This window comes from Equus quagga, chromosome 14, assembly GCF_021613505.1.
Source record: "Equus quagga isolate Etosha38 chromosome 14, UCLA_HA_Equagga_1.0, whole genome shotgun sequence".
Taxonomy (NCBI): domain Eukaryota; kingdom Metazoa; phylum Chordata; class Mammalia; order Perissodactyla; family Equidae; genus Equus; species Equus quagga.
Genome location: NC_060280.1, coordinates 87898842 through 87922100, shown reverse-complemented (window position 1 = coordinate 87922100; position 23259 = coordinate 87898842). Strand labels below are relative to the sequence as shown.

The 23259-nt window shown below is 60.3% G+C and overlaps 2 protein-coding genes across 8 annotated transcripts; one reads left to right on the top strand and one right to left on the bottom strand.

Moving 5' to 3' along the window:
* Window positions 1-13: 13 nt before the first annotated feature.
* On the bottom strand, window positions 14-7468 carry ODAD3 (outer dynein arm docking complex subunit 3). Of its 5 annotated transcripts, none has more exons than XM_046638044.1 (13): window positions 7117-7468; window positions 5965-6086; window positions 5769-5846; window positions 4535-4705; window positions 4347-4448; window positions 4123-4248; window positions 3790-3912; window positions 3109-3261; window positions 2023-2183; window positions 1713-1938; window positions 1072-1227; window positions 540-624; window positions 14-368 (listed from the first exon to the last, which is right to left on the bottom strand). In XM_046638044.1, the coding sequence occupies exons 1-13, from the start codon at window positions 7355-7357 to the stop codon at window positions 253-255; spliced, it is 1860 nt and encodes a 619-aa protein (XP_046494000.1). In that variant the 5' UTR covers window positions 7358-7468; the 3' UTR covers window positions 14-252. The 5 variants fall into 5 exon arrangements, with proteins under 5 accessions (XP_046494000.1, XP_046494002.1, XP_046494001.1 ...); XM_046638046.1 differs by having other exon boundaries at window positions 4544-4705; XM_046638045.1 differs by having other exon boundaries at window positions 4535-4702.
* A 266-nt stretch (window positions 7469-7734) lies between these two features.
* On the top strand, window positions 7735-21945 carry PRKCSH (protein kinase C substrate 80K-H). Of its 3 annotated transcripts, none has more exons than XM_046638050.1 (19): window positions 7735-7805; window positions 7958-8020; window positions 8349-8500; window positions 8687-8803; window positions 9266-9361; window positions 9456-9513; window positions 10389-10506; window positions 11963-12092; window positions 17741-17825; window positions 18644-18722; window positions 19324-19410; window positions 19681-19863; window positions 19962-20028; window positions 20418-20487; window positions 20720-20809; window positions 20983-21057; window positions 21148-21247; window positions 21333-21496; window positions 21613-21945. In XM_046638050.1, exons 1-18 carry the CDS (start codon window positions 7756-7758, stop codon window positions 21477-21479), a joined length of 1767 nt encoding a protein of 588 aa, XP_046494006.1. In that variant the 5' UTR covers window positions 7735-7755; the 3' UTR covers window positions 21480-21496; window positions 21613-21945. The 3 variants fall into 3 exon arrangements, with proteins under 3 accessions (XP_046494006.1, XP_046494005.1, XP_046494007.1); XM_046638049.1 differs by having other exon boundaries at window positions 19932-20028; XM_046638051.1 differs by lacking the exon at window positions 7735-7805 and having other exon boundaries at window positions 7949-8024; window positions 19932-20028.
* The last annotated feature ends 1314 nt before the right edge of the window (window positions 21946-23259 follow it).

Sequence of the window (23259 nt, the reverse complement as noted above, 5' to 3'; positions counted from 1 at the left end):
GAATACCCAGGGGGCTGGTCGGTGACCTTTATTGCGCGATTCGGAGGCCGGCGCGGACCCGCCTGGGGAGATTTACTGTGGGAACGTCCGGCGGCCCAGCCCCCGTCTCTGCTCCGGGCGCCGCCGGCCCGCTCCGCTCCCTTGTGCCGGCGCGTTCAGCCCTTGAAGGGGCCCGGTGGGCCGGCGGCTGGGCCCAGAGGGCTCGAGGACTCCGCAGGGGCCGGGAGACGCCAGGTGGGCGCCAGGGCGAGTCTAGGACCTCCGCGAGCGATTGCGCCTGTTGTGGGTTTCGATGAATTTCTGGGAACGCATCTTGAGCGCCGCGCGGGTCACCATGCCGTCGTCTTCGTCCTCACTCTCCTCTTCGTCTGCGAAGGGCGATGGGGGGGGATCCAGGTTCCCACCTCTGGCTCGATTGTCTCTTCCTAGCCTTTACCACCCCACCCCACCCCCACCTGGGCCCATGGCCCGGCCTCGGACCACCTCCGGATGCTCGGCTTGGGCCCCCAGCTCCGCCCCTTTCTCCTGCCCGCACTGACCGAAGAACTTGTCCTTGGGCCTGGTGAGCGGCAGGGAGATGCGGGTGTTGTACAAGGGCAGCTTTCCCTCTAGGCTGGAGTAGAACTGGGGGGGGGGGGGGGGGGGGGGGAGAGGGGGGGGGGCGGGGCCTGGACTGCAGGAAGCCGAGTTCCCCTCCTGCCCATCCCGCTCCGAGATACACCTGAGTCCACACGCACGGCTGCCCACTCCTCCAGCTGAGTTTTTCTCGGGCCCGTCCGCGTCACCCTTTCTCGGCGCGCACCCTGATATCCGGCCCCATCTCCTCGTCCTCCCCCGAGACCCGCCCCTGGTCTCTAGGCCCCACCCCTTGGCCTCTCGAGACCCTCATCCCCCGAGCCCAATAGTATCCAGAGGACACTCTGGAAGCTCACCTGGCTCGTCCCTGGCTCCTCAAACCTCACCTGTTGTCCCTGAGGCCCATTCCCGGCCCCCCGGCCCCCCCACCCCCAGTCTTCCGAGGGTTGCCCCCGGCTCCTCGGTTTTCCGCCTCAGTCCTGGCGGCTCGGGCACCTCGCGGTTGGCGATGTGGCGCAGCATCTCCGGCACCTCGTGGCTCTGGAGTTGCCCCTGCAACTTCAGCAGCTTCTCCTCCACGAGGCCCAGCAGGTTCTGCAGATAGTCAGGCGCCTTGGGGTCCAGCTCCCTTCCCGCGGAGCGGCCGGCCTCCTGCGGCCGGGGGCAGAGTCAGGTCGGCCGGGGGCGGGGCCTCCGGGGCAGGCTCCACCCGGGGGCGGGGCTTTGAGCTGAGGGGCACCCAGCAGGGGCGGGTCCTCTAGGACAGACTCCACCCGGGGGTGGAGCTTTGAGCTGAGGGGCACCCAGCAGGGGCCACGCCTATGAGGGCAAAGCCTCTAAGAGCAGCGATGGGAGGAAGTCTTTTCGTGGGGGGGATAATAACTCGAGAGAAGCCTTTGGGGGGACAGGCTTCTGAAGAAATGGGACTCTGCTGCGGGATGGGTGGGGCTTCTGTCTCGGGCCGCTCCAAGATTGGAGGGGAGTCTCTGAGGTTTTAGAGGGGGCAAGGCGGGACCTTCCCACGGGACAGGATAACGGGGTTCCCCTAGGGACGTGGGTTGGGGCTTCCCCTGCAGGCAGGCCTCTGATGCCCCGGCGTGGGTTCCCTTGAATGGGCTACAAGGTGGGAACCTCACCTGGGTGGCTGCGCCTCCTCTTGGGTCCTGGGAAGTTGGGGGCGGGGCTCCCTCCCAGGCGGGGCCAGCCACTGAGACCTGGTGCAGCTTGCCTGCCAGGTGCTCCAGGCCCTCCTTGGTGGTCTGCATCGCCCGCAGCGCACGCTCCAGCTGCTCTCGGGCCTCCGTGCGCCGCTGCTCCTCCGCCTGGAGGCGCCCCTGCAACTCGGCTAGCAGCTTCTGCTCGCTGCAGGGAGTGGGGAGGCCGCCGTGGGAGCGCCACCCACCCCGCAACCCCCACTCTCGCCCTCGGGCCTCACGCGGGCCTCACCTCACCAGCGTGGCCTCCCCTGAGTACTTGAGGTCTTCGAGCTCCCGCTGCAGCCGCTGCTTCTCTTGCTTCAGCCTCATCAGCGTCTGCTCATTTTCGCTCTTGAGCGTCTCCAACTGCGTGAAGGTTTCACCTTGCGCCAGAAACCGCCGCACCACCGCCTGCGGGCCACCCAGCCTCAGTCAGAGCCGGGGCCTGGCGAGGCACGGGTGCACGCCTCGTCTTCCCCTTCCCCCGGGCACACAAGACAGGTGGCCTAAGCTGGTGGCTTCGGCCCAGCGATGTTTAGGGACTCTGGGATGCCTCAAAGGTCTGCAGTCCCGACAAACCATTTTTGCGGGCCCTTCCTTGTCTATATAAGGAATGTGAATGAGCCAACATCAGCTTGCGGGGCAAGGTACCAGGAGGCATCGCTGCTTTCCAGAACGAACGTGCCAGCGACATTCTGGCAGTGAATCTCGCCCAATCCCGTGAGTGATCCGCCCACCGGGCCTATTTCTGGAAAGGCGCCCAGCCCCAGTGTCCCAGATGACCACGTAGGTCCGAGACCCAGAAGTCCCCAGCGCCACCCATGGGAGAGGTCACAGGTTGGGGAGTCCCAAAGGGGAGAAACTGGACTAGAGTCCAGTGGGATCAGTGTTTGCAAGCGGAGGACATAAGGGTCTTAGAAAATGTCTAGGAAAACGCTGCAAGGCAGAGGTCCAGCTTGCCAGAGTCTGAGGGTGGCACGGGACAGTCTCCTGGGCCCCAGGCCATGTTACAGGCGCTGGAGACACAGGAGAGGACAGACAAAACTCCCGGTTCTGGCACAGCTCACTGCCAAAGAAGTCAGTGACCGCATCAGAGCGAACAGGAGAGAGAATGGTGGCGAGTGTAGACAGCGCGCGTGGGTTTTGCTGGGAGGGGCAGCAGAGAAACGGGGCAGTATCTGGAGGAGGTTTTGGGTGGGAGGAGCTGTCTTTTAAGAAGAGCGTAGGTTTGTGTGCTGAGGAGCCAACCTGGGAGAAAGGGGAGGCTGGATGTGTTGGCTTCGGGGCGGGCGGCTCGCGCGCGTCTGGAGCGGAGAGGGCTGTGGGCAGCACTCACGTGCGTTTCGGCCACGCCGGTGGCGTCCTTGACCTTGCCGAAGAGCACCTCCATCTGGTACATGTTCCAGCGCTGCAGCAGCTCCTGCTGCTTGACGTGCAGGCTGTCGTGGGTCACATCTTCCGACTGCAGCAGCACGTGCTCGCGCTGGGACTGCTCGTGGGTTGAGGTCAGGAGGTCAGCTCCGGGATAAGGGCTTAAGACGGAGGCCAGGGAGGGGTAGAGGGAGGGGGGTCGAGGAGGGGGTGGGGCCTGGCCTGGGAGCCGGGGCAAAGGCTTGGGGCCAGGGACAGGCACCCAGGCGGGAGTCAGGAATCAGGAATCAAGGCTGCTCGGCCTCACAGGCAGTGCAGAGGGGCGGGGTCAACAGAGAGGGGCGGGGCCTATGGGTTAGGGGCGGGCTATAGGCGGGGTCAGATGCGGATGGGGGCGGGGCTGAGTCAGGTGCGGAAGGATGCGGACCAACCAGTGAGTAAGAGGAGGGCTGGAGACTCCTCCAGTAGGACGGTCAGATGGGGGGCGGGGTCAGGGAAGTGGGAGGCACCTTGGCATCCAGAGACGGTGGAGGCGGAGTCAGGAGAAAAGTCAGGGGTGCGGCAGGGTCTAAGATGCGTGCCACCGTGGGGGCGTGGCCAGGACCCCGCGGGGCACAGCTGGGGCCCCTCACCCCTGGGTGCCCACCTTGCGCTCCATGCGCTCGTTCTGCAGTTTCTTCTCCTCCGCTCGCTTCTTGCACTCAGTTAAGTTGCGCTCGCGCTTCCTGCGTTCTCGGAACACTGTCTCCTCCAGAGACTGCAGCTGGTTCTGAAGGGCGGGCGGGCAGGGGAACAGCGGGGCTGGCTGGCACCTACCGTGGCTCAGGGCCGGAGCCGCGGGCCCAACTCTGGGCAGCTGGGCCAGGCTGTAGGATCCTGGGAGATAGATGGCGGGGCTCGGGGACAGCTAGGGTTCAGATTCTGGGGCCAGGGGACCAGGGTGGCTGGGCAGGACCCCCAGGGGCCGGCGGGCTGGCACCTTGGCGATGTCCCTGGCGTTGAGCGCCTCTTGATTCACCACCTGCAGTTCCTCCACCTCGTGTTTGGTCCTCACCACCTCGGCCTCCACGGAGTCCAGCCGGTTCTCCAAGTGAAGGCTCTCCTCCTGGGACGTGGGAGGTGGGGCAGGCCTGTGACCTCCGTCCCTGGCCTGGCTGCCCCTCCCACTTGCCTCCCCGCCCCGCAAGCTGTCCTGGGCCCTACCTGGAGATAGGCCTTGAGCTGCAGGTACACGCTGGTGATGTGCTCCGCCTCCTCTGCCTTCATCCGGGCCTTCTCCAGGCGGTTCTCCAGGTTCCGCATGGTCTAGAGGGACGCCAGGCTGGGCTGAGTCCTCTCCCCCTGCAATCCCTCCCCCAGGACCGAGCGCCCCCAGACCTCACTGGCGCCACCTTGGCCACCTCCGTGTTGCTGTCTTGCATCTCGGCCATCTCCAGCTCGCGCAGGCTGTGCTGCAGTTGCAGCTCCTCCAGCCACTTCTGCCGCAGCCCCACCTGGTGCCGCAGAGCATTCAGCTGCTTCACCTTCTCGCTCACCCGGTGGTCCAGGTACTCCAGGGCCTGCTGGAGGGAGGCGAGCAAGGGCAGGCTCATCGCCACGGCCATATCCATTTATTTGCCTTCCAGATGTCTCCATAAGCACCTCCAAGCCATGGTGTCCAAAATTGAGCACTTGATCCTTCCCCAAACCTGCCCTTCTGGAATATTCCCCATCTCAGCTCCTGGCAGCTCCATCCTCCCAGGGGTCAAGTCCAAAACCTTGATGTCGTTGTCATCTTCTCTTTTCCTCTCCTGCCTACATCCAATTTCTTAGCAATCCTCTGCTCTATTTCAAAGGTTCCCCCGGAGATACCTCTTTCTTCTTTCTTCTACCACTTTTCGGTGCGGCCAACACCATCTTTCACCTGGATGACCTCCTCCGGGCTCCCACTCTTGCTTCCTCACAGTCCATTTTCCACTTCTCAGATTCTTAGTACAAAATCCACACCCTTCATCGTGGCCAGCAAAGCCTGCTGCAAGATTCAGCCCTTGCTGGCCTCCCTGACCTCACCTCCTACGGAACCCCCTCACTCACCCCCATCCCACCACACTAGCCTCTCCGTGTCTCTAACACTCTATGCTCCTTCCTACCCCAGGGACTTTGCACTTGCTGTTCCATCTGTCTGGGGCGCTTCTCCTCAGATCATCTCCTGCCTGTTCCATTCTCAGCTCAAATATCACCTTCTTAGAGAGAGGCGTCTTTGCTGTCCCCCACCACCAATCTAAGTGCAAACCCCTGTCCCCATACATCTATAGTAAGTCATTCTGTTTTATTTTACTTGTTTTTCTTGTCACTACTGGAAATCACTTTGTTTCTATATTTGTTGTTTGTAGGGGGTTTGGTCTGTTTTCTCCACTATGATATGAGGGGACTTTGTTTTTTCACTGCATGGTCCCCATCATCTCATACCATGCCAGGCACATCATCAGTGCGTGATAAAGATTAATTGAGTGAATAAATGAATGGCAGCTGATGTGGAGAAAGGATTGGAGAGAGTGAGACGGGAGGCAGGGAGTCCAGTGGGAAGGGGACCTCCCCCCACTGGAAATGAAGGGGCATGGTCAGTGGAGTGGGGACACAGCAAACCTGGCCTGTCTTGTTCTTCAGGTACGGCTTCTCTGACTTCCACCCCCGAATCACTGCCTGGACCAATTTCTCATCTCCCTGCAAGGAGAAGGGCTCAGTCCGCACTCACTCAGGCCACCTCTACTCGAGGTGGCGTCCTGCCTCTGGGATGCTGCCCCCGTCCCTTGGAACCTCTTCCCTGCCTCTGCACCCTCACCTGGAGCAGGTCCGTCAGCTGTAGCTGCAGCACCCTGATCTCATCGCGCAGCTGGTTGATGGTCTCCTGATTCTTCTTCATGTTCCACTGGGTGCTCTCATAAAAGGCCTTCCTGTCACCCTCTGGCAGATGACCAAGCAGAGTGTCACCGGAGGAGGGAGGGACTTCCCAGAGGAAAGGCCTTTTGGTAATCATCAACTTAATATTCTAACAGTACTTCATTTTGAGCATTTATTTTGTGTTGGATGCTGGACCAAGAATTTTCCAGGTATCAAATACCAAATGCCAATAGGTGCATATCCAGATCCATGTCATACCCATTTTACGGATGAGAAGACTGAGGCTCAGGCTTATTAGAATGTTTGAGGCCATAAGCAGTCTGACTCCTGAGCCCATACTCTCAACCACTATGCAAGATTACCTCCTAATAATAATAAAACAACAATAATAATAATGGTTCACATCTGGATTTCTCAACCTTGGCATGACTGACATTTAGGATGGATAATTATTTGCTGTGGTGAGCTGTTCTGGGCATTGTCGAATGCTGAGCAGCATCTCTGGCCTCTACCCACTAGAAGCCAGTAGCACTGCCTTGACAATGTGACAACCAAAAATGTCTTCAGACATTGCCAAATGTCCCCTGGGGAACAAAAAAGCGCTCTTCCATTGAGAACCACTGCTTTACACTTTATATTGCTTGACCATGTGCCAGGCACTGTTCTAAGCCCTTGACACATTTCAGCTTCCTATGGGGTAATACTGTTACTATCTCCATTTTATGGATGGAGAAACAGAATAATTAGGTTACTCTTAATTCCCCAAGATCAAACAATTAGTATACGCAGGGGCAGGTCCAGGGCAGTTTGAATCCCGAAAATCTGGCTCCAGAATCTATGTTCTTCACCACGCCATGCACGGGAGAAGACTTGAAACTACACAAAAGTAGGAAATACAGTCCAGTTGGTTCTGAGCCCAGAAAAAGTTTTATGAGAGATGAGGAAAACCATGAACAAGTAGGACTCTTTGCCTCCAGAAACTGGCCACCTGGATGAATGCCGGTGAAACGCCCTTGTTAGACTTTGTGTGGTCAACGGGCTGGGCGGGCACTCTTGATTCTTGACCCTTCCTTGCCCTCTGGAGCCATCTTACCTAACAGTTGTATCTTCCTTTGTAACTCAGCCACCTGCATCTGCACAGCGGCCTTCCCTCCGATGGCGTGGAGGGATCTCGACTTGGAATGGAGTGGGGGCCAGGCCTGTGCCGCACTCTTGCCTCGGGGGTGACGTTGGTTGGCCTGAGCCTGACTCCCCTTGACCTTGGAGGTGGTTGCAACCTGGTCCTGAACAGGTTGGACGTTGGCAGAGGCCGCCCAGCACAGAGGAGACGTCATGATTGGGTTGGGGCCGAGGGCCCCTGGGAGTTACAGGGGCGACTAGGAATAGCCCCTGTCCGGGATCCGTCAGCTCGGGTTCCTCGGACTCCGGGAATGCACTTTCCGACCGCTTGGCGGGGCCTCGCAGCATCTCCCGGTTGCTAGGTAACCTCCTCCCCCGCCTCCCTCCAGCGCTCCCATGGAAACCTCCCGCGTTCCACACCACCGCTCTCATTGGCTGACCCTGCGAGGGTGGGCGGTCCCAACAGGGGGCGGAGCAGACCGCTCAGCAGGATGGTGCGGGAGAGGGTACTTTGGCTCACGTGGCCATCCCATTTCCTCCCCCACCCCGCCGGGGGTTCGGGGGCATTTTTCAGGAACTTTCTTTTCTGGATGCAGAACTCGCCACTCCCAAGATGGAGGCCCCTTGCGCCGCCATTAAGCGCGAACCTTCAGAACTATCCCTGTAAGGCTTCACAGTCCCATCCAAGATGGCCGCCCCGCTTCCTGCACAACTCTACTTGCCACTCCCAACATGGCGTCCCTAACCCGCCGTTCCGGGCGCGCAGCGCGGTGCCGGAAGTGACGCATCCACACAGTTCCGCTTTCTGTCTGCAGGAGGCACCGATTGCTGCTGGGCCAGGGGGGCGCGGTGGATCTTGACCTTTGCCCCGGCCGCGTGTAGGTGATGAACTAACGGGTGGGAGGGCGTCCCACTTTCCTATGGCGGGCAGCCGGAGGGTGTGCGTCGGGAGAGGGGGAGACTGTTAACCCCTTCGGCCTATTGGCGGGAATTGGCTGGCTCACCCCCATAGGGAGCGGAACTTTTGAGATCCCCGCCATTGATAGGAGCAGAGTGGGACTCCCCTCCACTGGGCAGGATTGGGGAGACCCCTCCCCAAATGGGAAGCAGAGTGAGCCCTGATTGCCCGGAAGCGAAGGAGGAAGAGGTGCCTTCCTTTGGCTGGAAGTAGCCCTTTGCCCTGATTGGCGCCCCTTCTCGCCGCAGCGTGGGGGCCCAGCGTTTCTCCCCGCACCTGCTTCCTCCCACCGAACCCGTTTCCGGCCTCCGAGCCTCGGGCGAGATGTTACTGTTGCTGCTGCTGCTGCCCGTGTGCTGGGCCGTGGAGGTCAAGCGGCCCCGGGGCGTCTCCCTCACCTGTGAGTCCGCCGAGGTGGGACTGGGGTGTGGGCGGGCCTGACTTTGGCACCCAGGACAGGCACTTACAGCCTTCTGCCTCAGTTTCCCCACCTCTGGGTAGGGAAGATGCCAGTGCTCAGCTGGTGGGTGGGGGCAGAGGTGCCATTCTTTGGAGAATGACCTGGGCCCCTTGTCCCCCTGCCCAGACCATCACTTCTACGACGAGACCAAGCCTTTCACTTGCCTGGATGGCTCGGCCACTATCCCTTTTGATCAGGTCAACGATGACTACTGTGACTGCAAGGATGGCTCCGACGAGCCAGGTGAGCTTTTTCTCCGTTCATTCATTCATTCATTCATTCATGGTACATTTCTCGAGCACCTGGTGAGTGCCAGGTCCTGCCCTCACGTGGCTCCCTTTGGAGTCCGGGGAAAGCAGGCACAGAAGTGAGTGATGGGTGGGTTGGTGAGGAGAGTCGCAAGCACTGTGGGAGCCCAGAGAGACCCCCACCCAGCCTGGGGTCGGGAGGTGAGGTCTCCGCCAATCGAGGGGTTCTGCCAATGGAGGGGCCAGCATGTGCCAACACCTGGAGGTGGGAGAGGATGTGGGGCTGAAAGGGAGACAGAAACAGAGGTGAAGGCCAGGGAGGGAGGAGCTGGTGGGCCCCTGTTCGTAGGGCCTCGATGGGGACAGGCAGGAGGGAGCTCTGGAAGTTTCCGTTTCGGGTCCCAAGTTTGCAACCATGTCCTGAGCACACACCGCCTCCCTCCCTTCTTCCTCACAGGCACGGCCGCCTGTCCCAACGGCAGCTTCCACTGTGCTAACGCTGGCTACAAGCCCCTGTACATCTCCTCCAGATGGGTCAACGACGGAGTCTGTGGTGAATGCGATGGCGCCCGCGCTTGGGGAAACAGGTGGTGGGGAGAGGGAGGAGGGACCTCTGGGTCTGATCGCGCGCCCCCTTCTGCCCTCAGACTGCTGTGATGGCACAGACGAGTACAACAGCGGGATCGTCTGTGAGAACACTTGCAAGTACGTGGGGACACCGACCCCAGGACCTGGCCTTGCCCTTCGCGGTCAGTCAGGCCCCCTCTCTTTTCTGCTTTTGTCTATCAAGTCCTCGCTCTGTGCTAGGCACCTTATGAACACTGCGGCACCAGTATCCCTTCGGAAACAGGTGTGGTTGTTTCCCTATTCAGTAGCTGAGCAAACTCAAGTTTAGCCAGGAAAGTGACTTCCCCAGGCTCGCATAGCTCGGAGCTAGCAGAGCGGGGACTCGAATTCAGGTTGGTCAAACTCGATACTCTGTGCTTTTCATTGCTATGCTTTGCTACAGGACCTGAGAACTGAAACGCGCACAGGCAGGCCATCTAAACAGAAATGGGCTGAGTAGGAGGCAGTAGGGAGTGGTGGGAACTGTGGCATCTAAAGGCACAGCTGCCCTCGACTCCTGTGAGTTGATGGCCGGTGGTAGGGCCAGATTTGTTTGCAAAGAAGCAAAAAATCGCCATACTTGGGAAAACTCTCCAGATCTGAGATCTTTTAAGTAGAGAGTGGCTCAAGCATGACACACTTACTGGCCCGATTGCCTTGTTGTCTGTGGGTCTTGACTTCTCTACTTGTCTCTCTTTTCTTTCTTGGGAGCCGACTTCCAGCCCCATATCCCAGCATTCCCGAGTCCCTCCCTTGACCCTGAGGATGGGAGAAACCTGCCCGCTGTCCCTCCTCCTGAGGACAGCGATGAGGGGCTCTGAGACCAAGAGAGCGGCGGGGAGGTGGCGGGGAGGAAGTGCTCTTTATCTTTCCCAGTGCGAGGGGTGGTGGGAACAGGTGAGTCGAGCCCTCCTGGAGGAGGCAGACCTGGGGGGCCCTCAGTGCCCGCTGGTGGTTCCTGTGTGTCCCCCCAGAGAGAAGGGCCAGAAGGAGAGAGAGACCCTACAGCAGATGGCAGAGGTTACCCGCGAGGGCTTCCGCCTGAAGAAGATCCTTATTGAGGACTGGAAGAAGGCCCGGGAGGAGAAGCAGGTGAGGGGCCCGGGGGCTGACCCAGGACCATCTGGAGGACGGGGCTGGCAAGGCCTGGCTGGGTTCACGTTTGCTTCTTGCCAGTGGTGTCCCGGGGCCAGTGACTATCTGTGCCTCAGTTTACTCATTTGTTCACTGGGCGTTTAGTTTTGGGGAAAGCTGTCACCAGCATGGCTGTCGACCAGAGCAGACTGAAGTAGGCTCAGAGGAGCTCTGCTCCCTTCTAGAATGAGAGGGACGCATTCCAGTTCTGCCGTTCTGTTGTCTGGAAGCTGGGGCCCATGACTGTGTGACTTCCTGGTCCTGGGGGAGGACTCAGGACAGTGCCAGGTGCAGCGAGTGGGGGAGGGGTGGAGGAGTATGTGTCCCCAGGGGTGTGTCTCTCCCTCACCCCACCCCTGCTTGCTGCCCCCTTGGCTGTCTGATGGGTCAGAGTCCTCTGAGCTGCCCCTGGGCTCCTGCCTGAGCCACTGAGCAAGGGCTCCAGCTGTTTTTCTGCCCAGGGAAGGTTCCAGGTCTTTCTCTTCCACCCCCATGGCCTGGCTACTGAGGTCTGTTCCGAATTTCCAGGGCAGGGGGGCCCCTCCTGGGTTTGGAAGGTAGTGAGCGAGGTCTTTCCTGAATTCAGAGGATAGCATGGGGGGGGGGGGGTGGCGCATGTGATAAGGTTTGCTTCAAGTGACCTTTGCCCTCGTGAGAGCTAGAAGGATTCTGGAAGCAGGCCAGGCTGAGGTGGCAGCCACAGTCTTGGAAGGAAAGTGATCCAGTGGGGGCTGGGCCTAAGACCCTACAGCCTGGGGTTGCATCCCTAGGCTGGAGCCTGCCCAACACACTCGTTCCTTCCTGAATTATCCATAGAGCCCGAGGATGTGCCATGCGCTGGGCATGAGGCTGGAAGGGGCCCTGGAACTACCTCAAGGGCACATCTTCTAGCGTGAGGGACAGAGAGACAAAGTGACACCCAGGGCTTTTGAGAAAAGGGACATTTGGGGCTGTGAGGCCTACAGGAGACTCTTGCCCAGTCCACCTCCCCCTGCCCGTCTTGGTGGCAAGAAGCAGGGAAGACTTCCTGGAGGAGGAGGCCTGTATGAAAACTAAAATCTTTCGGGTAATTCAGAGTTAGCCAGGCAGAGTGTTCCAGAGAGAAGGAAAGCATGTGTGAAGAACTGGGGGCAGAGAGTGTTGGGGGTCTGAATGTGAGGGCAGTTGGATCCTGGAGTTTAAGAGAGTGATAGGGCACATGGGGCTGGGGAGGTGGGCAGGGCCTGGTCACTCTGGGCCTGGGGGGCTACATGGAGGGGTTTGGGTTTCCCTCCAGTGGGCTGTGGGGAACCACAGCCAGGGGGACACCCAGGGAGGTGTGTGTTCTGGACAATCCCATAGCCACCCTGTGGAGTAGAGGTGGGGAGGGGACAGAACAGAGGGAGAGCTGGCCCTTTGCTTTCTGCCCACCCAGAAAAAGCTCACTGAGCTACAGGACGGAAAGAAATCCCTGGAGGACCAGGTAGAGATGCTGCGGACGGTGAAGGAGGAGGCCGAGAAGCCAGAGAAGGAGGCCAAGGACCAGCACCGGAAGCTGTGGGAAGGTACGTGGTGGGCTGGCCATCCCTCACCCTTGGCTCCTGGCCGGAAAGAGCGTGGGCCCAGGAGACGCTTGCCCGTTATCTGTTGTCTGTTGTCTCCGCCAACTTTTTTTTTTTGTAGTTCACATACAACATTTATTAATTTCAGGTATATGACATAATAATTTGATATTCCGCCAACTTTTGATTGTGATGCCTCAGCTCTCGGGTGCCTAGTTATCTTCGAGTGTGTGTCGGTCATCGTATGTGACAGTCATTTATAGGAATGATTGGCAGCCTAGGACAAGACGTCCTTCTCTCGAGAGGAGGGGCCTTTCTTTCTGCCAGTGTGTGGCAGCACTACCATTCGGGGATCCCACAAATCCAAATTCAGGCTGAGGTTCCTCCAGCCTCTCGGGTAGCGTGAGATCCAAGCAGGGGCTGGGCGATTTCTGGTCCAGCCTGTCCCTGTGGGGATCGCCGCTGGGGGTCCTGGCTTAGTTACTGGGGAGGGTCTGTTATGAATGCCCCTACCTGGGACTTCAATTTCTGTCTCTCTTGCCTCTCAAGTTCTCATCCACATTTGCCAGGATCGGCCAAGTCCCTCTGGGCAAAGGCAGCTTCTGCTCTCTTTCCTTCCTGAGTTCCTCTTTGCCCCCACAATTCCTGTTGCCTTGGTTGCTTTTCTTTTTTTTTAAAGGTATGGTTTTTGGTGAGGAAGATTGGCCCTGAGCTAACATCTGTTGCCAATCTTCTTTTTTTCCTCCCCAAAGTCTCAGTACATAGTTGTATATCCTAGTTGTAGGTCCTTCTGGTTCTTCTGTGTGGGACGCCACCTCAGCATGGCTTGGTGAGCGGTGTGTAGGTCCGCGTCCAGGATCCGAACCCCCAAACCCTAGGCTACCGAAGTGGAGCGTGCACACTTTACCACCACACCACTGGGCCAGCCCCTGCCTGGTTTTAAGATGGTGTTATACGCTGTGTCCAGCATTTTCTGGCTGTTGGGAGATCAGCTCTCATGGGGAATCTGAAACCTCAGTCCTCGTTCCCAGTCTGCTGCGTGGGGGGACATGCCGTGGCAGCAGCAGAGGAAGGGGATGTCGGCGGAAACCCACTCCACACTAGTTAAGGTACATAGCGTTGCTGGGAGCATTGGAGGTGTGGCCCCCAGCTGCTTGCCTGGCTGGTAACCAGGACTGGGCAGCTCCCCCGAGGCCACACTATTGATCTCCTCCATCTCTCTGGGCTTCTGCATCCTTCCTTCCCTCCCTCCCTCTGCCAACTGGCTCTCCCTGATTTCTCATAACCAGTAATTAAGTCATTCACCCATGAGCACCTGGGGTGTGCCAGGCACACCCCAGGTGCCACCAATACAGCACTGAACAAGATGGAGAAAGCCCCCTGCCTGCAGGGGGAGGGAGGGAGGGAGTGAGCGAGCCAGGCAGAAGGGACAGGTGCAAAGGCCCTGAGGCAGCCACACACCTGGTTTTTAAGGACCAGCAAGGAGGCCATGGGGCTGGAGGGAGTGAGCGAGGAGAGTTGGGGTGGGCAGACTAGAGTGGGTGCCCATGGGGCAGGCCGTGCAGGGCCTTAGGGACCACGGGGTGGACTTGGGCTTTTGCTCTGTGTAAGGTGGGAGCCATAGAGGATTCTAGCAGAGGAGGAACAGGAGCTGGGAAACCAGAGAGGAGCTCCCTGCACTGGTCCAGGCAACAGAGGAGGAGGCTGGGACTGGGGTGGGAGCCGTGGAGGTGGAGAGAGGTGGGCACATGCTGGATGCCGGCTGAAGGCCGACTGCAGCTGGCTATGCCCGCCCTCCCCGGGCCTGGGGCAGGTGAGCAGAGAGCTGCTCAGTCTGGAACGGCTGTCCCCAAGCTCCGCCTTCCCCTCCAGGGCTGGGCTGCGGGACAGCCTCTTCTCCGTGCTGGTGGAGCCCGACGTCCTGACCCTCCTTGTTCGCTGGGTTTCTGAGGCCTGGATTTCCCCCGGCCCCTTTCTTAGGTCTGTGAACTTTTTCTCCACGTCCTTTGTGGAAGCCACTGCCCCATGCAGGGGTCTTCCTGCCCTTTCTCCTGGCGGCCCCCACTCTAATCCATCTGCTCAGTGGGCCCAAGACCCCACTGGGCGGCCTCTTTGGGGCTGGGACCCTGATCTCTGTCTTCTTTCTTCTTTGGTTCCCTGCCTGGAACCCCAGCTGTACCTGAATGTACCTGCCTGTAGATGTCCCACAGGGACCCCAGGCTCTCCAGGTCACCCCCTCATGCCCCAAGCTTCCTTCGCTCCTCTGAGTGACAGCCAGCCTCCTGAGGCTGCCAGAATTAAACAAACACAGAGACCAGGGGTTGGCAAACTACGGCCCTTGGGCCAACTGCAGCCCACAGGTCTGATCTGGCCCGCCGTCTGCTTTATCAATAAAGTTTTATTGACACAGTCATGCCCATTTTTTAGATAATGGTTTATGGCTGCTTTTGTGATACAACTGTAGAGTTGAGTGATTCCAACAGAGACCTTATGGCCTGCAAAGCCCCAAATATTTATCATGGGACCTTTCACAGAAGAAGTTTGTCAACCCCTGATAAAGACATCGGTAGCGGGGGCTGGCCCAGTAGCATAGTGGTTAAGTTTATGTGCTCTGCTTCGGCAGCCTGGAGTTTGCCAGTTCAGATCCTGGGCATGGACCTACGCACTGCTCATCAAGCCATGCTGTGGCGGGGTCCCACATAGAAAGGGCTAGAAGGACCTACGATATACAGTTATGTTCTGGGGCTTTGGGGAAAGGGGAAAAAAAAGGGAAGATTGGCAATAGATGTTACCTCAGGGCCAATCTTGCCCACCAAAAAAAGAAAAGAAAAAAAAAAGACTGGTAGTTTCTTCCACACTGACTGTGGGCCTTCCAGAGCACCAGGAAGTTGTTTCATCTGCATCATCTTATCACCCCTCCCTCTCCTCATGAAGTGCACCCAGACATAACCCCATTTCACAGTTGAAACTGAGGCCAGAGAGGCCACTGATTGCCCAGTATCCCACAGCAAAGCTAGATGGATGCGTAGCTCTCTCCTGTTGCACACCTGGTCCCTTAACCACAGGCTCAAGTCACCCGTCTGTTCCTGCCTTGCACAGTGCCCTGTGGGAGTCCTCCCTCCACCTCTGGGCTCTGGCTCCTCTCTGGGCTTCCTTCCTGGGTAGGCTCTGCCCACCTGTGCCAGCACGACCCCAGGCAGCCTAGCTTCTTTCCTGGCTCAGCAGCCCCAGTGGGTAGAGGGTACCACTTTCCCATGAGCCTCAGCACAAGTCCCAGGGAAGGCTCCCATTGGCTCGTCCCAGGTCATGTGGCCATCCAAGAACTAATCCCTGCGGCGAGGGGGTACAGTGCACACTCTGATTGGCCAGGCCTGGGTCACAGGCCCATCCCTAGAGGCAGGAGGTGGGATCAACTCTGGCAGGCCCCAAGGGGGATGGAGGAGGTGTATTGTAGACCAGTGGGGGTTTTGCTGGAAAGGATTGCCCCCCTTCCCCGGTCCCGTCTTCCTGCTGTGCTCTCCCCTCCTGAGTTTTGGAGTGAGTAGCTAGTGCCCAGATCAGACGCATCCAGGGCCAAGACCTTAGGGTCACCCAGCTCAGACTTTCAAGGGTGGTTTGAGTCCCCAGGCCAGATCATCAGGGGCACAAGAGACGTAGGGTGTGACTTGGGGCCTTGAAAGAAGACTGGGAGTCCTCTGCTCCATTTCTTCCCAGTTTTCATCCGATTTTAAATATTCCATCTGATTTCCGTGTTCTCTGTGAAAAAGATTTTTTTTTATAAATGTCTAGAAAGTAATAAAGTAGGGAGAGTCTTTTTCTCCAGGGTAACCTCTATGCAAGAGATCTGAAAGCTTTTAGACTTTTCTTGCCTGTCCCAGACAGAGACGCAGCTCTCATCAGCTCTGTGGCCATTTCAGTGGCCACGTGTAGCCGGTGGCTGTCCTTTTGGACAGCACAGGTGTAGACCGTGTCCATCGTTGTGGAAAATTCTATTGGACGACGGCACTGGCCTATATGCTGTATGACTGTGGTGCTGTATCAGTGGGTACTTGGTTTCCTTTTTATTTTTGATCTTTAATTTCTCTCTTACTGTGATAAAATGTCTATAACATATACAAGTTACCATTTCAGCCATTTTAAAGCGTACAATTCAGTAGCATTAAGTACATCCACAGTGTCGTGTTGCCAGCACCACTGTCTAGTTCCAGAACGTTCCCATCCCCCGAAAAGGGAATCCCATGCCCATTAAGCCGTCTATCCCCGTGCCCCCTCCCCCAGCCCCTGGCGCCCACTCATCTGCTTCCTGTCTCTCTGGATTTGCCTGTTCTGGGCATTTCATATAAATGGGACCATACGTTATGCGGCCTTTTCTCTCTGCCTTCTTGCACTGAGCATCACTTTTTGAGGTTCATCCACGTGGTAGCGTGTGTCAGGACACCAATTCTTTTAACAGCTCTGTGTGTTCCATTGCGTGACCCTTGCAGGATTTATTTTCTCCAATGACCATTTTTTCTATCAGGTGTTTGCTATCTTCATCATTTCTAAGTGCACATTATGTATTAGAGGGTGGGCCCTTTCTGACTTACGTTACATACATTTTCTCCTTTTCTATCATTCACCTTTGGTGCTGGGTTCTTGGTGCTTTGTGGCCAGGCCACGTTTCAGGAAATGAATTCACTCCTCTCATCTTTGCTTCTGTTTTGCCTCGTTTGGGGAAGCATCCCTGTGCATGGGCCTGGGCAGACTGGCGCCCGGTTTCCCTTAGCGCACGTCCTCAGTCTGGAGTTGGCTGAATCGGAGGCAGCGCACCACACTTTGACCCAGATTCCCAAAGGGTGACAGGGACGAGCGAGGGCTCCGGAGGCTGATGGACAGCTGGGTGAAGAGGGGCTGAGCCTCACACCTCCATCTGGGAGAGTGACAGTGTCAGCCAGGTCAGCTAGCGCATTGTGGGATCTCCTGGGGTGACCCATGATGTGTCAGAGGACACACCACTTGTCACACTTGGTCCTGTTTTAGAGGGCAGAGCTGAGGCTTGGTATACAGTAGGAGCTTAATCATTGGAGCTGCACTGGTGGCTGTTTCCCCTCCCCTGGGCGAGGTGGGGATAAGGCAGGCAGAGGCAGGACCATCAGTTCCCTCAGTGCAGTGGCCCCCCTTCGCCTGAGACCCTCCCCTGGAGCCCCAGGAAGGCCCCCCTTGCCCAGCCACCCCCGCCCCTAGTGTCCGTCCCCTGGTCTCCTTCAGGTGGGAGAGTGAGCCCGGCAGGTGCTTGCTCTTCCCGTGGGGGCCTCTCAGATCTAATGCACGGTCCCCTGCCTGCCCCTCACGTGCTCTCTGCCTGTCCCTGCTTGTTCAAACCGAAAGTCCCAGGAGTGACCTTGACCCCCGCATCTGAGCCATCATGAGACCCCCTCAGCACCCCCTTCAGAATCTCCCCATAATCGGACACTTCTCACCACCGCCTCTCCCCTCCCCTGGCTGGGCCTCGTCAGTCATTGCCTGGCTCCCGCCCCCAGTCTGTCCCCACAGTGGCCTGACTCAGGGCCCCCGTGCCCAACAGAGGGCCCCGCGGGGTTTTTGGGCAGACAGGGTGGGGGCGGCAGGAACCCACGGGCAGGGCGGAGGGTGACGGAGCCGCCCCTCCACAGAGCAGCAGGCCGCCTCCAGGGCCCAGCGCGAGCAGGAGCTGGCGGCCAACGCCTTCCAGGAGCTGGACGACGACATGGACGGGACGTGAGTGCCCGCGCGGCCGTGGGCCGGGGTCCCTCCTCCCACCCCCCCTTCAGAAGCCAGCCAGAGGACCCTCCTGGCCAGGGGGCCTGAGCTGGTCCCAAGCCCTTCTGAGTGAGCTCGGCTTACTCACGTGTAAGGGGAGGATGTGGGCGAGGTGACAAGCCATCCCACTGCTTTTCCCAAGCTTCCTCTGTGGCCTGGGACACTGGGGAGAAAGCCAGCCCTGGCTTTGAACCCCTCTGTGCCCCTGCACTTGCTGGCTGGCCCCAGGCTCGTGGCTTGGTGGAGGCTGGGCAGGCACCCGGTGGGAGGTGTGGGGTGGTGAGAGCTGAGGGTGCTCAGAGGGACTCGGGGGCAGCATGGGCAGGGCAGGCCATTCCTCAGTTGGCGATGGTGACAGGTAGGGGACAGGATGTGGTGCCCGGGCCACTATGCCTATTTGGGCTTTGCTGGGTGGGGGGGCGCCAGGCAGAGGGCAGTTTCAGTGCATTGGGTTCTAAGGGTGGAAGGAAGTGGGAGTGGGTGGGCGGGAGGAGACGGGATCTTGGGGGACACAGGGAGGGTCCAGGGGTCTCCTGACCCCACCCCTGTCTCTCTCCCTCCTTTGAGCCCCTTCAGGGTTTGTGGAGACCTTGGGAGGGGAGCAGCCGGGCGACTGGGCAGCTGGGACCTGCTCCTCCTGGGGGCGGGGGTCCCCAGAGCCCCCCTTCTCCCACCTTCCTGCCACCAAGTTTTGGGGGGACCCTGGCGGGGGGAGCGGGCGGCTGGCTGGGAGCCAGTGGGCCTCACCCCTCCAGCCTCTGCCTGCTCCCCTGCAGGGTCTCGGCGGCCGAGCTGCAGACCCACCCGGAGCTGGACACGGATGGGGACGGGGCGCTGTCAGAAGGGGAGGCCCAGGTACCCCCCTGCCCCTTGGCCTAAGACTTCTAGAAGGATTGCCCCAGGTGGCCTTGGGGATGGGGGGCAGGGGACAGGCCGGCTGTGGACTGCTACCACGGAAGGCTCCCCGTGGGCCCCAGCCAGGGCTGCTGGGGTGGCTGGCTTCTCCCTGCCGTTTGGGACAGGGTGGGGTCATGCAGGTGCCACAAGTGTCTGGTAAGGACAGAGCCGGGTTTCGCACCCACATTCCTCTTTTGCTCCCCCAAGTGTGTGTCCCCAGTTCACCCTCCTCACCTGCTGGCCTCTGGCTCCTGGGTACCTGCTCCTTGGTCCCTCTGTCCATCCCTCCCTGGCCGTCCTCGGCCTGTCCTCCCTCTGACGGCCTGGCAGCTCTGGTCCTGGGTTCTCCTTCTCCCTCTCTGTCTCTGTCCCTCCAGCCCCACCTCTGTCCTGCAGGCCCATGCTGCCCCCTTCTGGCCACTGTGCCTCACCCGGCCTGGCTGTGGGCCCGCAGGGACGCTGGTGCCTGGCACCTCGGCCTCAGGCTCCTGTCTAGCCAGCCAGGGGCTCAGGGGGCCCGTGGAGGCCCCGCTCCGACACTGCCCTGACCCACACACAGGCCCTCCTCGGGGGAGACGCACCGACGGACTCCACTGCCTTCTACGACCGTGTCTGGGCTGCCATCCGGGACAAGTACCGGTCCGAGGTCAGTGTGGGCCAGGGGACGGGGGTGGGGCCCTGTGCCCCACCCGCCGCACCTCCCAGAGGAGCTGCCTCCAGTTCTGGCACTGGGCCACCCTGGCCAGCTGGGCGCCCCCGGCTCCCTCTGTAGAGGCCCCCCCACCCCCAGCTGTCGGAGCCTCCCTCCCTGCAGTAAGGGGTGGGGACATGGAGGCTGCCCCTTGGGTGATGGGCTCGAGCCCAGGCTGGGGGTGGACCCTGGGTCCACGGCACTGATCCCCCACGTGCCCGTCAGGCACTGTCCACCGAGCCGCCAGTGCCTTCTGCTCCTGACCTGCCGGAGCCCAAGGAGGAGCAGCCCCCTGTGGCCTCACCGCCCTCAGAGGACGAGGAGGAGGAGGAGGAGGAAGAGGAGACGGAAGAGGAGGAGGAGGAGGAGGAAGAGGAGGAGACCCAGGGGCAGGGCGAGCAGCCCAAGGTGCGTGTTTGGAGGAGAAGGGGACGCGCGGTGGGGTGGGGTCCCTCGCTGATGTGCCCCTCCCCCAGGAGCCCCCGCCCCCACTGGTGCCCCCACAGACCGCCAGCCCCGGCGAGGAGGACAAGATGCCACCCTATGATGAGCAGACACAGGCCTTCATCGACGGTGAGGCCCGGCCGGGGAGGGAGCGGACCCTGCCCAGACCCCGGGCCCAAGGAGGGACCCTGAGCGAGCCGGGGGTTTGGGCATCCTGGAGGGGGTGGTGAGGGCCTGGGGAAGCCAGCACCACCCCCCAGCCCCAGGGGCCCTCCCGCCTCCTCACGGGCTGCCACTTGTTTGTGCCACCCCAGCGGGCGGGCCAGGAGCCAGCTGGGCCCTGGGAGCCCTGGGCCCGCTCCCTGGGGAGCTGAGAGCCTGGGCAGCGGGGTGGGGTCTGCCCTGCAGCTGGCAGGGCACCGTCTTTGCCCAGAGCCAGGGGGCCAGGGGGAGCGGGCATGTCCATCTTCCTGGATGGCAGTGGGGGCCCCTCTGACCTGCCCTGCCCCACCCCCCAGCCGCCCAGGAGGCCCGCAACAAGTTCGAGGAGGCCGAGCGGTCCTTGAGGGAGATGGAGGAGTCCATCAGGTAACCTGGCGCCCTGCCCCACCCCGCCTGCTGCTGGCCCCAGAGGAGGCGGCACCCAGGAGTCGCCCAGGCAACGTGGGGAGGTGGCAGTGGCTGCTGCAGGGAGGGTCCCCAGGGGCGAGGAGCCCAGCCTGCACGCGTCCCTCCATCCCTGGCGTGGGTCTTCCCTCGGTGTCCCCAGCCGGGCGGGGGCGTCCCCGGCTCCCCTGACCCGCTCGGCCTCCCCTTCCAGGAACCTGGAGCAGGAGATTTCATTCGATTTTGGCCCTGACGGGGAGTTCGCCTACTTGTACAGCCAGTGCTACGAGCTGGCCACCAACGAGTGCGTCCCTACGGGCAGGCGGGCGGGCGAGCGGGGCGCTGGGGGGGCCTGGGAGGGTGGCAGCTGTGCAGGCAGTCAGTGGAGTTGGAGATACCTGTGAGCCCCCGATGGGTGGGGCCACCCAGGAGGCTGGGGTCCCGTGGCCCCCGCCCACCAGCCCCTTCCCGTGACAGGTACATCTACCGGCTCTGCCCCTTCAAGATGGTGTCACAGAAACCCAAGCTCGGAGGCTCCCCCACCAACCTCGGGTGAGTGGGCTTAGGCCGGGCCCTCTGCCCACAGCACGTCCCCCCCACACACCTTCCTCGCCGGTCCCCCTAAGTCCCCCTCTCCTGCAGCACCTGGGGCTCGTGGGCCGGCCCCGAGCACGACAAGTTCAGCGCCATGAAGTACGAACAGGGCACGGGGTGCTGGCAGGGCCCCAACCGCTCCACCACCGTGAGTGCCTAGCGGGCAGGGGGGCGAGGGGGGACGCCGGTGCCTGCCAGCCCACTGAGCCCCTGGCTGCCCACCGCCCGGCCAGGTGCGCCTGCTGTGCGGGAAGGAGACAGTGGTGACAAGCACCACGGAGCCCAGTCGCTGTGAGTACCTGATGGAGCTGATGACGCCGGCCGCCTGCCCGGAGCCGCCACCCGAAGTACCCGCCGAAGGGGACCACGACGAACTCTAGGCCTGCCCGGCGCAGAGGTGGGCCTGGATGCGGGGTCCTGCCCGGCCGTGGGGGCCCCGCGGAGTCTGAGGCAGGCAGACCCGCCTGTCTCCTCCGTCTCCATCTTTCTCATCTGGTCTTTCCTCGGCCCCAGAACCTCAAAGCGTGGAAGCAGCTCCGGCGGTGCCACCCACCCCTCCGTCCGTGGACCAAGGGCTGTCCCTCTGGGTCTCCTCACCCTCCCCAGGGGCGCAGAAACCGTGGGGGGCTCTGTCCTGCTCTCGGGGGCTGGGGGCACAGAGCCACATTCCCAGGCCCCAGCCGCCTCCAAAGATGAATATAAGGAAGCTCGCCCTCCCTGGGTCCCCACCTTGGTGGCTCCCCCCACCCCACCCCACCCCTGCCCAGGGCATCTGCCTCCCATCCTGTGGGGACAAATCACTTGACCTGTGACCTCAAAACAATAAACATGATCCCCCCCCACTGATCTGTGTCTGCCTTGCCTTGCTCGGGTGTGAAATAGGCCGTGGGTGGGCAGAGGGTGCAACCCAGGGGAGCAGATCCTGTGAGGGCCTCCTCCACCTTCAGGCCGGCTCCACAGGTGGGGCTTCATCAGGCCCCAAGTCACACCTGAGGTGATTCACACCTGGATGGTTCATACCTAAGATGTCTGGCACCAAAGAACAGAGGGACCCTGGACCCCTTCCATCTGGGTTTCCGCCTGCGCCAGCCTCCCACCTTCCTTGAGTCTCGTGTGCTCTGGGGAGACCAAGAGGCTCCAGATGAGACCCAGGGCCAGAGAGGGGCAGTGGCTTGCACACGGCCACACAGCCAGGGCCCATGGCACACCCTCCAACGCTCCCTGCACGCCGGCACAGACACCCAAGGCTGTAAGATTCTGAACTTTTATTTTCTGGCATGAAAAGTACAAATAATTAAACAATTCCATGTAAAAGTCTGTTACCGCGGCCAGGCCTGTAATCCCGGTAATAAATAGTCTAAACGCAACGCAAAGTGTTCTTGTTGGGTTTTGGGTTTGTGTGTGTCTTTTTTTTTTTTTTACAGTTCTTTATCACCTCCAACACGGACTCTGATTTGAAACCTTCCGAATAAATAAGATGAAGGGAGGGCTGGAGGGGCTGAGCCCCCATCCCCACGGCCCCTGCCCCTGCCCCCCAGGGACACGGGAGACCCCAGGCGCCCTCCCCTGGGGTGAGGGGCTGGCCTCCAGGAAGGGGGCCTGGCTGGGCTGAGTTCTGTGTTTTAGAAAAAGAAGTCCCCTCCCAGAGTTGGGGGTGGCAGGGGCCCGGGCCTCAGTGCGAGGGGGAGGGAGTGTGGGGAGGTGTCCCCTCTCCAGAGCCCGGCCCCCCCCCCAGGGTGGGGACAAACCCAGCCCTTATTGCTCACAAACGCCTCCACCGCGCTGCCCACGTGCTCACACGTGTCCCCCGCGCGGAGGGCAGAGGGGAGAGAGCCCAGGGAACAGCAGAGGAGAGGGAAGGACCCCCGGGGAGGGGGGGGGGTCTGCCCTGCTGGAGGGGAGGGGGGATCCGGGAGGACTTAAAAACCACAAGAATAAATAGGTTCGTGTATCAAGAACAAGCTAGGGTTTTCACCAGCTAAATAGGACTGAAAAAATTCTCAAGACAGCAAAAATAATCCCATTGAGACCCCGGAGGGCGCTGGCTGCGCGGGGACCGCCCCGCAGAGCGCATGCGCCCCCGGGTGCCGCTTGGCTACCGTTACTGTTATTAATAATTATTATTACTTTAATGATTCCACTTCCCCTTTTATAAATAAA

Excerpts from the sequence above, each read along its gene's own strand:
- ODAD3 (XM_046638044.1), bottom strand. The coding sequence starts at position 7,357 with ATGACGTCTCCTCTGTGCTGGGCGGCCTCTGCCAACGTCCAACCTGTT. Across the intron at positions 4,706-5,768 it reads TGAAGAACAAGACAGGCCAG|CAGGCCCTGGAGTACCTGGA; the intron begins GTTTGCTGTGTC and ends GCCTCCCTCCAG. Across the intron at positions 4,249-4,346 it reads AGCTCAAGGCCTATCTCCAG|GAGGAGAGCCTTCACTTGGA; the intron begins GTAGGGCCCAGG and ends CCCACGTCCCAG.
- PRKCSH (XM_046638049.1), top strand. The coding sequence starts at position 7,756 with ATGGAGGCCCCTTGCGCCGCCATTAAGCGCGAACCTTCAGAACTATCC. Across the intron at positions 12,093-17,740 it reads GCACCGGAAGCTGTGGGAAG|AGCAGCAGGCCGCCTCCAGG; the intron begins GTACGTGGTGGG and ends GCCCCTCCACAG. Across the intron at positions 19,411-19,680 it reads GGGACAAGTACCGGTCCGAG|GCACTGTCCACCGAGCCGCC; the intron begins GTCAGTGTGGGC and ends CGTGCCCGTCAG.